This window comes from Lepisma saccharinum, chromosome 1 (assembly GCF_977018435.1).
Source record: "Lepisma saccharinum chromosome 1, izLepSacc3.1, whole genome shotgun sequence".
NCBI lineage: Eukaryota > Metazoa > Arthropoda > Insecta > Zygentoma > Lepismatidae > Lepisma > Lepisma saccharinum.
Genome location: NC_139229.1, coordinates 76,716,554 through 76,732,970, shown reverse-complemented (window position 1 = coordinate 76,732,970; position 16,417 = coordinate 76,716,554). Strand labels below are relative to the sequence as shown.

The following is a 16,417-nucleotide window of genomic DNA, read 5'->3' as shown; positions in this document are numbered from 1 at the left end:
AGCCCCTTCAGCTCCACCCTTGGGTACGCGAGTGCATATGGCCACAGGAGAAACCAGCCTCTCCTCTCATAAAACCTTTTCTTTTGGGTGTATACATAAGCATGATAAAGCTAGTAGCATACGCAATGAGAAGGGATTCTTAGAGAGGGATTTACAAAGTACTGGGCAAGAAATGCTGGAAATATCAGCCTTTTTTTTTTTTTGAACCCATGAACAATTTTTCAAAATCAACAGGGTTGCTAGCCGCATTGTGAATAGTTTGATTTGGTTCGATTTTTCTTATCTAGTGTCGTTATCTTGCAACTTTTGGCTAATCGCGACGATAAGAAGAGATAATATGATGAAACGGATGAATGGCATTCACAAAGAATGCCCAGATCGGGATTTTGAATCCTGTACCTATGGCGTCGAAGCATGATGTGCTAAACACTCCGCCATGAATGTCGGTGCATTGTGAATGAGTTCATAAGTGCACAAGAAAGTTCTTACTCTTATGAAGTAGTATTTGCACTTATGAGTTTATTGATAATGCGGATAGCAATCCTGTTGATTTTTTCAAAAAATTTTCAATGGTTCAAAAAAAAAAGCTATTAATTCAAGCAATTCTTGTCCAGTACATATACTTTGAAAATCTTAAAGAATCATATCATATTGTTTATGGTACTAACTTTCTCAAACCCAAAAATAAATGTTTGTGAAAGGACACACTGGTTTGATCTATAGCTAACACGTATGCCTGCAACGTGAGAGACCCGTGTTCGATTCTTAATGTGGGTCATCTAAGAAATATTTTCGTCTCGTTCGTCCGGAATGGAGGGAAAGTAAAGGCGGATGGAGAGTGTTGCTGATCATATCACTATTGCGTCATAGATCAAAAACTTGAGGATTGACTGATTTGGTTTCTTTTACTTTGAATTTCTGCCACTTTTAGCTAATGTCGAAGATGAGAATGAGTGATACGATGAAATTGATGAAGGGACACTCACAAAAGACAGCCATGCCTAGGCCGGTATTCGAAACCGGGACCCCTGGCTCGTAGCGCGCTGTGCTACACTGAGGCCAGCGAAAACTTGGGGAGTCTTACCAGGGTTGTTGAAGGTCCAGGACTTTTAAATAAATTCAATTCCGATCCAGGAGAGAAAATCAGCAAGCGTGAATGGTTCTGGACCGTAAAGAACCTTGTTATCTGTAAAGTATTTCAATTCTATCCAGGAACCTTTTTTCCCGATCAATTTAAATACGGTCCGGGAGCCTTTTTTCCGAACCAATTTAAATTCGTTCCGGGAACCTTTATTCCAGGTTCAATGTCAATAAGGTCCAGGAACCTTTTTTTCCTATCAGTTTAAATAGGGTCAAAGTTCCGTATTGAAATGAAACAATACGCAACTTTGATCGATTAGACCTGACTATAAACAATTATCCACTTGTGAGCATGAAAGACTAATGCAGGTGCTGGCTGCCTCGAGAATCTAAGGCACGAGGTAGAAATGGTCGCAAAGGCTGCAGTCACGTTACCCCCCTCCATGTAGCCCCATTCTGTCGCGCGTGTTCCTTCACTTGGTTGTAGCAACACTACCCGTCCCTGTTGTGATATCTGCTGGGAACACATCAGCCTCACGTTACCTTATCGACGGCTCCTATTGGCTGCGGTTCCTGGATCGGATGCCGGAGCAACATGTGACGGGTTTGTTTGAACTCAATGTGCCGTCACACTAATATAGTCTATTGCGTTATGTACAGTAACTCTTCGACAAGGGCCCCCGAGAGAACAACAGTGTTATTATTTATTCCCTATGGTACGCTTTCTACAACCGCAGTGTGACATTTCAATGTAAAACATACTCGCGGACATTTTTAAAAGGCAACTTTTAGTCGGTCAACCCTGGTCCAGAAATTGTAAATAAATTCAATCCCGGACTGGGAGAGAAACTCAGCAAACGTAAATAAGTTCTAGTCAGTGTATGACCTTTTCATATTTAAAGTGTTTCAATTGGGTGCAGGAACATTTTTTCCGGGTCAATTCAAATTCTGTCCAGGAACCTTTTTTCTGGAAGAATTTAAATTCGGTCCAGGAACCTTTTTTCTGGAAGAATTTAAATTCGGTCCAGGAACCTTTTTTCAGGAAGAATTTAAATTCGGTCCAGGAACCTTTTTTCAGGAAGAATTTAAATTCGGTCCAGGAACCTTTTTTCAGGAAGAATTTAAATTCGGTCCAGGAACCTTTTTTCAGGAAGAATTTAAATTCGGTCCAGGAACCTTTTTTCAGGAAGAATTTAAATTCGGTCCAGGAACCTTTTTTCAGGAAGAATTTAAATTCGGTCCAGGAACCTTTTTTTCAGGAAGAATTTAAATTCGGTCCAGGAACCTTTTTTTCAGGAAGAATTTAAATTCGGTCCAGGAACCTTTTTTTCAGGAAGAATTTAAATTCGGTCCAGGAACCTTTTTTTCAGGAAGAATTTAAATTCGGTCCAGGAACCTTTTTTTCAGGAAGAATTTAAATTCGGTCCAGGAACCTTTTTTTTCAGGAAGAATTTAAATTCGGTCCAGGAACCTTTTTTTCAGGAAGAATTTAAATTCGGTCCAGGAACCTTTTTTTCAGGAAGAATTTAAATTCGGTCCAGGAACCTTTTTTTCAGGAAGAATTTAAATTCGGTCCAGGAACCTTTTTTTCAGGAAGAATTTAAATTCGGTCCAGGAACCTTTTTTTCAGGAAGAATTTAAATTCGGTCCAGGAACCTTTTTTTCTGGAAGAATTTAAATTCGGTCCAGGAACCTTTTTTCAGGAAGAATTTAAATTCGGTCCAGGAACCTTTTTTCTGGAAGAATTTAAATTCGGTCCAGGAACCTTTTTTCAGGAAGAATTTAAATTCGGTCCAGGAACCTTTTTTCAGGAAGAATTTAAATTCGGTCCAGGAACCTTTTTTCAGGAAGAATTTAAATTCGGTCCAGGAACCTTTTTTCAGGAAGAATTTAAATTCGGTCCAGGAACCTTTTTTTCAGGAAGAATTTAAATTCGGTCCAGGAACCTTTTTTTCAGGAAGAATTTAAATTCGGCCCAGGAACCTTCTTTTCAGGAAGAATTTAAATTCGGTCCAGGAACCTTTTTTCAGGAAGAATTTAAATTCGGTCCAGGAACCTTTTTTTCAGGAAGAATTTAAATTCGGTCCAGGAACCTTTTTTCAGGAAGAATTTAAATTCGGTCCAGGAACCTTTTTTCAGGAAGAATTTAAATTCGGTCCAGGAACCTTTTTTCTGGAAGAATTTAAATTCGGTCCAGGAACCTTTTTTCAGGAAGAATTTAAATTCGGTCCAGGAACCTTTTTTCAGGAAGAATTTAAATTCGGTCCAGGAACCTTTTTTTCAGGAAGAATTTAAATTCGGTCCAGGAACCTTTTTTTCAGGAAGAATTTAAATTCGGTCCAGGAACCTTTTTTCAGGAAGAATTTAAATTCGGTCCAGGAACCTTTTTTCAGGAAGAATTTAAATTCGGTCCAGGAACCTTCTTTTCAGGAAGAATTTAAATTCGGTCCAGGAACCTTCTTTTCAGGAAGAATTTAAATTCGGTCCAGGAACCTTTTTTTCAGGAAGAATTTAAATTCGGTCCAGGAACCTTCTTTTCAGGAAGAATTTAAATTCGGTCCAGGAACCTTCTTTTCAGGAAGAATTTAAATTCGGTCCAGGAACCTTTTTTTCAGGAAGAATTTAAATACGGTCCAAGAATGTTTTATCAATGAAAAATACGCAACTTGGACCGAATTTAAATTGTGCGAGAAAAAAGGTTCCGGTCCCACAGCGGAACCCAACAGAACCCATTAGAACTTATGAGTTCCTGGACGTTTAACAATCCTCAGTCATACTTCCTCGCACTCTATACAGTATACACTTCCATGGAAGGGTGCAACGCACAAGGGCCGGTCGAATGCGTTGAGTGATTGATATCCCTCCGAAGGTTTCGGATTCGAGAACGGCTCTGGACATTGGCATTTCTTTGCATAACTTCGTCTATTTTTATTCGTAGCGATTAACTAAACGCGGCGGTAGGTATGCTTTAAACAATCCTGAGAAAATTATGTTAAGCTTACTCTCATGCAAACTGCCCTATAGCAGCTGATGCTAGCATAAAAGAAAACATTCAGCAGTGTGTAGCAGCACTCGGCACACAGGAAATAGGATGGGAGTTCATTAGAAATTCCAGCCTCCCAGCTAATTCCATTAAGACAGCTTCTACAGGGCATTATAGTAGCATTCGCGAAAGCTGGAAATCTCTTGGACGCATATCGTTCCGGGCTATCCACCCTGTTTCATGATGTTGTGCATGGGTCTCGAAACTTTGTACACATGCGCGAATACACAACCGGGAGGGATAAAAAAAGCACTCATTTACATACCAGTTGAAATCCATGGTGTTATTCTTGCTTGGGGGCAGATACTGAATGCACAGAGCACACATGTCTATATGGAGGGAGTTGGTTGAAATATGTTGGTTTTTTTTTTGGTTTTTTTGGATGCACAGCTCAAGGCAGCTTCATTATTTACTTTTGCATTATTTGCTGTTTTCCTACTTTTCCGACTTATTACAAATTGACCATATTTTGGCATATTTTCAGCTTGGTCATATTATGTTGTTTGACGTTATTTCATGCACTTTATTATTGCATTTAACTATATTTTGCTGAGCCTCCTCGTTGGCGTAGTGGTAACGTCGTCGCCTTGTAATCAAGGTGTTCCGAATTCGATACCCGGTGGAGGCACATAGTGATTCGGATCCCACTTTAAACTGTAGATCCAGTCCCGATCAGCCTTTTGTGCATAAAGTGGACTTAAAACATGACAACCTCAAATTGAACCCCCTCCACTAACCCTGGGATCCAGGAAACCATACATTCTAATGGGTTCTATTGGGTTTGAGTTGGTGTTTTAATTCCACTTTATGCACAGTAAGGCTAATCGGGACTGGACCTACGGTTTAAAGTGAGATCCGAACCACTGTGCCATGTGCCTCCACCGGGTATCGAAGGCGACGGGGTTCTACTGGGTTCACTGGCAGCACACTTACCTTTTCTTTCGCACAATTTCAATTCTGTCCAAGTTGCGTATTGTTTGATTTCAATGCGGAACTTCGACCTTAGTTAAACTGATAGGGACAATAGGTTCCTGGACAGAGTTTAAATTCATCCTGAAAAAAAAAGTTCCGGGAACGTATTTAAATTGATGCCAAAAAAAGGTTCCAGGACCGTATTTAAATTGATCCTGAAAAAAGGATCCTGGATCGAATTTAAATACTTTACAGATCAAAAGGTTCTTTAGGGTCTGTAGAACCCATTTACGATTGGTGATTTTCTCTCCTGGACCGGAATTGGAATTTATTTAAAATTCATGGAACTTTAACAACACTGTTTTTTGGTTATTATCTCTATTCTTACACCCTCTTTTTCACCTATTCATGTAATAATAACAATATTACTTTACTTATTTTAATTGTGAATAGACCAATTATAGTGTTATTAATTTCTAACATTATATTATCTTCATTACTATTATTATTTGATACACTTTGTTCGGACACTTCCCGAAATATATTTCTATATATGTGGCTGATGACCAGGTGTCAACAGAAGTCACTATTTAATTCGGAAAAAGTAAACAAACAAAAAAAAAAGATCAAATATTAAAAGACAAAGTTGCAAAAGCTGTTAAATCTGCAAGATAATCAAGTTACAGATGGTAGTATGCAAAAAAAAAAAAAAAAATGAAGTGTGAAAGTGTTGCAAAAAAAAAAAAAACACCATAGGGCATAAAATTGCGGTATTGGAACCTCACTTCCTGGATGCAGAAGCGGCGTCGTTAACCCGAATAGTCCAAGGACCACCGATCCTAGAGGAGAACCAAGGGTATGCAAATGCTTAGTTCCACACTTGCCTCCGTTAACTTCTTGGGGGGGGGGGGGTCTTCATGCATTCAGAGCATCGTCCGGCGAGAGGGGGAGGGAGGGTGGCTTTTTTTGTTGCTTTCTCCTCGTAGAATCTCAAGCGAGAGGTCTGGCGCATCCGAACCACAGAAACATTCACCCGCGGGTCCTGGTGGAGGGGGGATAGAACCCCCCCCCCCTGCCACCTTCATTGCGTATTCGGAACTGGTGCTTCGCCACGTCTTCCCTGCAGGCGAGTGCCGGTCTTGCTACGAAAACGTAGTTTCTCTCCTTTTATTCCCCAACCCCCCTCAGTTTTATTTATTCTCCGGCGATTGTCAGTGTTGCCATCCTCGAAACTATAACTCCAATCAGATACCATACTCGACAAGCACTATGAACTGGACCGATGTTTTCTTAAATTACATTGTGGCTGTGTACTGTGTACATTCACTCGACAACAATAAAAAGCTCATAGAACGAAAGCACGAGGATAATTATACATTTTCTGCACATGAACCTTACCTGTGTGTTTTCTGAATATTGTTTGCAATAGTTTTAAAGCTATTAATATTGAAAACCGTAATTCGATTATGCTCAAATACAAAATACTGGAATGTATCCTGCCGACCTCTGTGGCGGAGTGGTTAGCACAGCGCGCTACGACGTCATGGTTCCCGGGTTCGAATCCGGCCCTGAGCATGGGTGTTCTTTGTGAGTGTGAATGGCGTAGAGGCAATGCCGTCGCCTTGTAATCAAGGGGTCCCGGATTCGATACACGTTCGAGGAACATAGTGGTTCGGATCCCACTATAGGTGCAGTCTCGATTAGCTTATCTCTATATAAAGGGGACTTTAGACAACTCTCTGTGAGTGTGTCTTCATCAATTCCACCATATCATCACTCATCCTCGCGATTAGCCAAAAGTGGAAGAAAAGTAGAGTATAATTAGCCGAATCAATCAATCGAATGTATAAAGGCGTGACAGAGTATCTCCGAATTTACAGAAAATAATTTGTAACGATTGCAACATGAGAAAAAAGTTTCTTTGTCCAGAATTTTGAAACACCTCAAAATATTTCATCAACACTAGATTAATCTTAAAATGTAGTTTTCGGCAATAAAATGTCACCTAAAAAGCACTAAAGGCACAGAAGTTTATCGTGGCTGCAAAATTGGAATCACCGTATACAACACCATGGATTTTATAAATGTATGTATTCCTAAATTGTAGCTCAAATGATTGTTTAAAAGGTTCTGCAAAATGTCGCGTACGAAGAATTTTGAGAAGTCAAAATTGGACTCTGGTAACATTGTGTGCCCTAGACATCGAGATTGTTCATAGAATAGAATCGGAGAGGCAGATAGAGACACATAGGAAGAAAACCACACGCAATCACAAACAGAGAAGTAGAGAGTAGGGTGTACTGTAAGTACATAAATGTATGCAATACTTGATAATTGAAAAAACAACGATACGACCATAAAATACAAAATAGCGGAATGATTTATTAATAACAATAAGTATTTAAATAATATATTAGGTATAATCATAGATTATTACAAAGCATTCTAAAGGTTAATGCAATATAAAGTGTATGGATCGAAAAATGTTCGTACAAGTTTAGAGAGACTTGACCTACAGTTTGAAGTGGGATCTCCACGGAATATCGGAACTTGGACATCTTGACAGTCTCTTTGCGTTATGTTATTGTATTTTCAGTGCCTTACGCGTGATCCCATTTGTTGTTAAGCACCTTTGTCACTGCATTTCCACACATACACTACAATCAGTTTCGAAAGCAGCTTTCAGCATATCCCGTCTCTGCAATGTAGTATGTGTATCTGAAAATCTGACCAAACTTGTCAAGATGACATTTGGCAACCCTGACTTTCTCAATGTTCATCGCCGATTCTTCCACCCTCTTCTTTTGTTTTACTTCCTCGAAAGGGTTGGAAAGAGAGCTTTCTGGTCGGGTCTCAGTTTGCTTTGCAAGAGTCAATCCCTACCACCTTCCCCAATTCTGAACAATCCCCCGCCCACCCCCGAAATAAACCCTCCTGGTGTGTCCAATATCAGGAACTTTCTTTCTGGTGGCGTGGATCTGTTGCTTCCCAACGCCCCGAGACAGAATTCAAAAGTTCGGGTGAAGCAGCAAGGGTCAAGATATAAAAGAGTTTTTTTTTTTTGTTTTTTTGCTGAGGATTTCTTTTTATATATCGTGGGTAAGCGGTAACTCATGAGAACGTTTTGAGTGAATTATATGTACAGATAGGATAATATTGCGAAAATGAGAACCAATGATTTATCTCTCTACAATGAAACGAACCGCGGTGTCACGGGTGCCGCTTCCACGTAGTAGACCCAATTGTCAACCTCACTTCCACGTAGTAGACCCAATTGTCAACCTCACTTCCACTTAGTAGACCCTATTGTCAACCTCACTTCCACGTAGTAGGCCCAATTGTCAACCTCACTTGCACGTAGTAGACCCAATTGTCAACCTCACTTGCACGTAGTAGACCCAATTGTCAACCTCACTTGCACGTAGTAGACCCAATTGTCAACCTCACTTGCACGTAGTACACCCAATTGTCAACTTCACTTCCACTTAGTACACCCTGAGCTACATTTTGCAGACTAACGAGGCTCTGGCGTCTAACCTACGACCAGTATAATTCTCGTGTGTGCTGTCCTGGGTTTTGTACTTATGTATGCTGAGTGGCCCTTTACAGCATTCGCTCTTAACCTAAGTAAGAATGTTTCAGTCCGACGTTACAGTTATGTTTAGTTATATTTTAGTTTAGGTAAGGGGTTGGACCCCGCATAACGTGACGGGTGCAAAAAAGCATAAGTGCTGACGCACCCAAAATTTGAAAATATATCAATCAATCAATGAAACGAAACCAGGGTCCCTTGATAGCAAGACTATAATATTTATGTACTTGTGACATATTTCGTCTTCTTTTGCATTGCTAAGTTAAGACTGTGGGGCTTTTTTTATCAGTTAAGCATGTCTTGCAAATTCAATTACTAACAGACTGAAGTGTTCTCCTGGAAATAGGCGCATTGAATTTGTGTTCCGGAGTCAACCTACGCTAACGGAAGACTCTCGGTTAGGCCCACAGTGGTCGATCTCACGACCGAGGTTCCCACATTCGAGTCGTGGCGTGGGCATGAGTGTTACAGCTTTATTTTTAAGTAATATGTTGAGAAATGTAGCGTTGTTATACGTATTACGTATTTATTGTTCAGCGAATCAGTGCTTAAAGTAAAGAATCGACTAACCTGAATATAATCTGATGCAATAAACTGATAACTGCAATTTGTAAATTAAAGTTTATTTTTCAGTAAAGTAAGATAAAAGAAACAAATGTATAATAACTCAACTTTTAATATGTATAATGATTAATGAACGTATGTATAAAAAACTCCAATGAATGTAACTTTACTTTGATATGAAAATTATGTAACCAACCGGGGTGGAGAGTAAAACCTCGGGTATAAAAACCTCAGATTTTAGTTACTAAGGGATAGTGAGCTTTTGCACTTCCTGTGTGAAATAGGAAGGAGACCGCCTGTGTGGAACAGGATTTAAGAAAAACTTTCAAATTCATTACAATACCAATCAGTATCCTTTGAAACTTCGTCACAGAACTTGAGGTTTACTCCCTACTTCTCACCCAAACTAAAGTGATTGTATTAACCTATTCCAACAAACAGTTAAACTATTTATCAGTGTTCGTGATTCCATGATCCTGAGATGGCTTCAGTGTAAGTCTGAAGAGTTTTTGCTCCAGACAGAAAGAGCAAAGGGTAAAACTGTTAAAAGGAACGTAACAAGTGTTCTTTGTGACTGCCATCAATTTTCTCTAATCATCACTTATCCTCATCGTCGCGAGTAGGCAAAACGTTGCAAGAAAGCGACGCTAAATAACAAATTCAAGGCTTACCGGTATAAGTGGGTACATTTGGCATATGTCCAGGGCATAAAAAGTGCTTATGTCTTGTAGAGTGGCAGACGTTTAGGAAGTGTTCAGTGGGTTTTTAACTGTTCTATATCATAGTAAATAAAACAATGCAAATGTTATCAAGCTGGATAGAATAAACTAAAATCTGCAGGGTGACCCAAATAAAACTATACCAAATGAAAAGATATCAAAATCAATCAAAATATTAGTTGCACACCCCCGTCAAAAATTTTGGTAAAGGGATATTTTTTTGCAACTGGTTGGCAACACTTCAGACATGTATCTGTGGCACGTGACGTAGCGGCATTGACGTGGCAGTTGGAAGATGCTTGCTAACCAATCGTGAACATGTTTCGGCAGCTGCAGGTGGCGTCCAAAGTGGAAAGTGCGTGCAGTGATTCGGTTTTTTGTGGGCAACAGGGTGTAACAGCACAGAAACCTTCTTGTGAAACCTTAAAACGATTGCGAAAAGCACTTAAAGATCGACGGCCAGGTAAACTTTCGAAAGGCATTGTGCTCCTGCATGACAATGCGAGACCGCATGCGGCAAGACTAACGTGGGATCTTCTAGGCAAGTTTCGGTGGGAAGTGTGGGATCACCCCCTTATAGCCCAGATCTTGCAAACCGACGATATCACTCGGATGACGAGCTGCAAGCTGCAGCCCGTCATGGTTATCGGACGTTGGACGCAGCAGGCATAGACAAACTTGTGACACGCCTCGACGAATGTTTAAAGGTGATTACGTCGAAAAGTAGCTTCTGTATGGAACTTTTATGTGCAAATAAAAGATTCGTGAAATTTCGCTCCTGGTTTGTTTTCTCATGCTGTGCAACTAACTTTTTGACTGACCCACGTACAACAAACAGCGCGATTTTCAATAACCCACTACTTCTCTTTGTCTTATTTTGGTTTTCGTTTATTACGACTTCATGACTATTAATTCGCTTTCACTACACTTTTACAACTATCACTTGTTTATTGAATGTTGGTTTTTATAAGTCTTAATAAACCCCCTCCACTCACTATCATTTCATCCCTCAACTTCTTTGTCTCCTTCGGCCAAGCATAATGTAAGATTCCTTCATTCTCTTATTCTTCAAGTTAAATTCATTTATTTTTCTATAAATTTTCGACTCGCCTCCCCCTGCTTCTTTTTCACTGGAGGAGAATATGAAATTTCGTCTCTTCCTCACCGCCTTCTGCGCTGCCATTAAACAGTTTCACTTTGACTTGTGTCCATCCTCAAGTCTGAACCAGGCCAATCCTGATATATCTTTTGCTCCTCATAAGCCCACACAGTTCCTTTTCGCAATCTTGGAGAACAAGTTTCCGGACTGAAGCGTTTTAATTGCAGGAAGACTTTAATGCCAGAATTGCGACAGTTGGATAGAAGAGCGAGGGTTTAATTGCACGACCGCCGAATTTTGAGCGGAGCATCTTACGTCAAAATGAAAAATCAAATATGTTCTCCGAGAGAAGACGATGAGAGAATGGAAAAGTGCGTGGACGAGGAAAAACCAAGAGTGAGAGAAAAAAAAGTCAAGTAAGTAGAGAGGGAACATATTATTGGAAAATTCTTTCCGCGAAAACTGCACGAAAACACGCAACAAGAAGAATTAGAACTTAAATGAAGAGGAAAAAGGAGAGATGGGAATAGTTTCAATAATAGTCTGCAAGGCCGGCGCGAGGGGACTTGCTCAATTTGAAATCGCTGGAAACAGACCCAAATTCTTCCGAAATTGAACTTCCGGGATCTCTGTAATCTGAATTTTAATCAGTTTCCCGGAGTCGAATCTAGTCGCATCCAACCGAAAGAAAGATTTCATTAAAAGACGTAGCCAAGGACGTCGAAAAGGAGAAAGAAAGTTGAAGAAAACCGTCCTACTGTTTTCTCTTTTCCCTCCAACTTTCGTAATCTGGTAGTTTTGGAAAGACAGGGTACCTGAATCGAAAAGAAAACAGTTTTCGTCGCAAATAATGAACTCTCGCGGATCACTGGGTATCGCTTTAGTTTTCGTGTTCGTTCAATCAACAAAAGTTCCTAATTCTTGAAGCTCTTTCGTTTTCAATCTGTTCTCAAACTTATTCAACACACACCGTAATAAAACTGCTAACCGAACTCCGATACTGGTGGTTTGTCGACTCATTGTCTCCAATACTGCTAAACGGCTTCTCGGAGCCTTCCTGTCTCCAAAGCAATTGCGCTTTAAATCCTCCGACACGACGACGCCCGTCCTCACAAAACCGTATTAGCGTCCTGGACGATAAGCCAATCAGCAACTGACAGCGAGAAGTTGCTGTAAAGAGCAGAAACCGCCAAATCACGCCACCTTGGGAAGTGGCGGAGGTTTACTCCGCCACTGAAATGGATCCGCAAGAGGGGGGGGGGGGGGCATAAACAGTTTTCGGGACATTAACTTCGTGATAATTAGCTTAATTCGTGATTGGAGTGCCAATTGGAGGGACAGATGAGGCAGAGGCTGGATTGAAGAGAGAGAGATTCCCAGACACGCAAAATACAAGACATTTCGTCCTCCCAAAAACTAACTTTCCCGACGAACAGGATTTTCCTTCTCCTCCTGGACCTCCCGTCGGAAAATCCACTAATTCACTTAACAAACTCTCGAGGGATTCACCAGTGACCACTTTCGCATTGCAGTTGGGTTCTGATTTTGCCGACGTATTCTGCTCTTGCACCGATGCTAACGGGCGTTCAACTCAAACAGAACGAAAGGAGGGTTCCTGAAACTCGCACACGCAAGAAAAACAACAACCATCAACGCAGGAGCAGCTGGTGCCAGGCCACCTCCTCGTCGTCAAAAGATAAAGCAAATACACTGTTGCGAAAAGTCACCAGACACGTGGATTTTTGGGAATTCGTCATGAGTTGGACTGGACATTGGTTTCAGTGTCCGTCCATTTGAAGGAAATGCGAATTTAGAGTTGGCCCTTACTACCACCAGGACGATGACGGATTTCTACCACAAACCATATCGCGTGACTTTTTGATTTGAAGACATGCTGGTTGAAGAACTTGCATGACCAGCCCAGAGCTGAACCCAACTGAAGAGGCTATCACTCGTCAGATTTTCAAAATCAAATTGCTCCTTATTTATGGACAACTTTAGCGTAAAAGGTTCTACGGTTACATTAAAAACAATCAAGAAAAAAGTTCAAAAAGTATTTGGACTATCCAGCATCTTCGGAACTGGTGTCACCATCTGGACAGCAGTTGTAGTAGCGTGACACGACTAATGGTAGTACTACCATATCTTAGTACCCAGTGTACAAAAATTTCACACAGGAGGGTGAACGCACTGACCGTCCATTTGGAGTCGTGTGTGTGGTGCGTGGCTATTTCGCAATGGATCCTACCGAGAAAGGAACAGTGAGCGTGCATCAAATTTTATGTAACTCTCCGGAAAGGTGCGACGAAGATAGATTAATTGAGTTGGTGTTTCAAGTCCACTTTATACACAATAAGGCTAACCGGGACTGGACCTACAGTTTAAAGTGGGATCCGAACCACTATGTGCCTCCACAGGGTATCGAAACCCGGGACCCCTTGAATACAAGGCGACGACTCTACCAATGACGGAGATCCTAGCAATGATTACAACAAATGTTCGGGGAAGAAAGCATAATGAGTCGCACTTGGTTGTTTCAATGGCATGCTTGTTTAAGGGCCGGCGAACACCCGTTGAGACCCTTCAGCTGCACAACTCCCAACATTGTTGCCGAAGTTCAACAGTCAATCAGAAGCAGGAGCGTGTTGAGTTCTGCAAGGAGCTTCGACAGGTTGTCTCCAACGATGAAATCTTGTTCGGCGTTATTGGTGATGAGAGTTCCCCGAGACAGTCAAATTCACCAAAAAAAACCCTGCCAGGCCCTGTGGCAGAGTGGTTAGCACATCGCGCTGCGACGCCAAGGGTACCAGGTTCGAATCCCCCTCGAGCTTGGTTGTTTGTGAATGTCCATTCATCAATTTCATCATTTCATCACTCATCCCTATCTTCGCAAATTAGCCAAGAGGCACAAAACGCGAAGTAAAATAAACTAAATCAATCAATAAAAAAAAAATGAGAAACAGGTGAAGAGCAAAATCGAAAGCATGCACATACTGTCTTTGACATCAAGGGCAATGTACAAAAATAAAACGTCCAAACAGGCCAAACAATCAATTCCACCTACTGATGTGACGTTCTGCTGCAATTGCTTGAAAATGTGGAACGCCATCGAATCGAAATTTGGCGACAAAAGAACTGGTTTTTGCACCACGACGACACACTGTCTCTCACTTTTTTGTTCGTTCACCATGGACTTTTGGACCAAAAATAACACAAATGTGGTCTCCCACCCATCCTACTTTCCTGGCATTGCCTCGTGTGACTCTTTTCTCTTCTGTTTTTCTACTATATTGGTAAGTCTCAAAAGTCCTAATATAGCGCTAAGAAACAAAACAAGCCCATTGGGACGCGTTCCGTGGCCAGAATCATGCCAGAAACGCCACCAGTCTGAGCATGAAAGAGCCGAGCATGTAACGTCACCTATCGACAAGTCTTACAGAACAACCCTCGTATATAACAACATAAAACGTTGGTACTTACCACCCTTGGGTCACGTGCGTAACGAGATGGGTGAATTCCGATGAGCTGTTTTTCACTTCCGTGCACACCACCCTCTTCTCCTGTCCTTGGTAGCTGGAGTTGGTGATCTTCAGAGTCGTGTTCTTGTGGGAGAACTGGTAGGATGTGCGGTAGTCCAATGTGTGCCAGTGGGAAGAGACGGTCACCCAGGAGGGGAATTTGCACTTGCTGGGAGATGGCGCTGTAAAGATACGGAAAAAGAACATGAAACAAAGCATTTTTGCTGGAAATTAACAATAACATTCAATTGTAGGTCTCAATATCGCAGAAGAAATTAACTCGGCACAGTTTCATCAAGGAGTTTAAGTGGGACCCCGCCGGAATATTAAAAAAACTGCTAATTCTCCAATAGCTCATTTTGTTTATATTCCGCTCTCCTCTGTTTTTCTGACTTGCTTTCATAATTTTTCCTTTCTTCCCACAGGATATATTCTAGAATTTATTTATTCCTCTCGATTCTCTTTTTCTAGAATTTATTTTTTTCTATCCTTCTCTCTCGTTTTTTGTATTTCCTTTTCCTCTCATTGTCTATCTCAAGTCTCTTTCTTCTCTTCCCCGTCGTGGCATTCTAATCTAGGGGTCCCGGGTTCGATACCCGATGGAAGCACATGGTGGTTCGCTTCCCACTTTAAACTGTAGGTCCAGTCTCGATCAGCCTTTTTGTGCATAAAGTGGACTTACAAACACACTGAAGCAAGTAATCACGATAGTTCGAGTGGGTAAGGCGTTTGACTGCTATGCGAGACTTTCATTACGTATTTGCCTTCATCTTTTTTAAATGTTTCTTGACTCTGCCTTTCAAATTTACACATTTTTCATCTACATAACTAGTACTAATTTTAGTTTTATGTTCGCTGCTTTAGTCCTCATGTCTAATATAGAAGTTAACTGCTAATTAATATATATTCCTAATTAAAATATTTTAATCTTTGTTTGCATAATTTAGAAATACCGATATCTATTCTTATGATTTGTCCGAAAGATCCAAAATGCAGGCTTGAAGCACGGTCTTGTGGGAAGTGACGTCATCTAGTGCAGTTCAAAAGCGCCAATTAAGCGCAGGACTCGGCAATGCAGCCTTCCTTGCTAGACTTCTGCACTCGTTGTTCACTTCTTTGAAATAGTGGAAGTCGAAAGTCAGCCAGATATTGGTTGTAGTTCTTCTAATGCGTTCAATTGTAAGTATCAGAGCTTTATAAAATGCTATGTGATTTCTATGGTGAGAAACAAGTGTTCGAAACGCAGGGAGAACAATGTGTGCTTAGTTTTATCTACTGATTGTATTGGGCGCTGCAGTCGAAGTGCAATTCGAAAGACTTTCACTTCCAGTCCACGGCATGAAGAGTGAACTGTGATATCCTTCTTGGAGGATGTTCGATTCAAGTATGATCAAGTACGACACGGCCTTAGAACTTATTAAAAGCTCCAGTTTCGTTTTTGAATGTATATGTATTGCAAGCTACAGCGTCCAAGAATCATTACGCAGATATAATTTCAACCACCTACCTTTCATAAGCGTCATCGTCCGGGAACCTTCCGTAGCCGTAAACAGCCCATTACATGTGGCGTCTCCTGATTGAGCCACTCGGAAATCGAAATTTTTCTGCTGCTCCTCGGTCGACTTCTCATAAACAAAACAGCGGTACCTGTCCTCGTTGGACGTGGCGTGGTTGTGGGAGACCTTGCCCACCAGGTACCTCGAGGACCCCTCCTTCCACGTCGCCAGGCAGAGCAGCTCTTCCACTGAAAGAAAAGGCAAAAAGAAATTGTTAATATGCAACAAACCCTAACACGGTGCTAGTAAGTCTAAATCTTTCCTATACTCTGTCTCGGGAATCTGTGTAGGGAGGGGGGGGGGAAGTGAGAAAAAGCGAGTGAGCAGAGCGAAG

The 16,417-nt window shown here is 41.1% G+C and overlaps 1 protein-coding gene across 2 annotated transcripts in view; it reads right to left on the bottom strand.

The window, feature by feature from the left end:
• LOC145996749 (uncharacterized) overlaps window positions 1-16,417 on the bottom strand; it is a 470,158-nt gene that overhangs the window by 16,731 nt on the left and 437,010 nt on the right. For both annotated transcript variants that reach the window (XM_083133278.1, XM_083133282.1), the window contains exons 6-7: window positions 16,035-16,271; window positions 14,490-14,709 (exon numbers count right to left, since the gene is read on the bottom strand). In XM_083133278.1, the coding sequence (XP_082989404.1) occupies window positions 14,490-14,709; window positions 16,035-16,271 (457 nt within the window). The remainder of the gene's footprint in view (window positions 1-14,489; window positions 14,710-16,034; window positions 16,272-16,417) is intronic.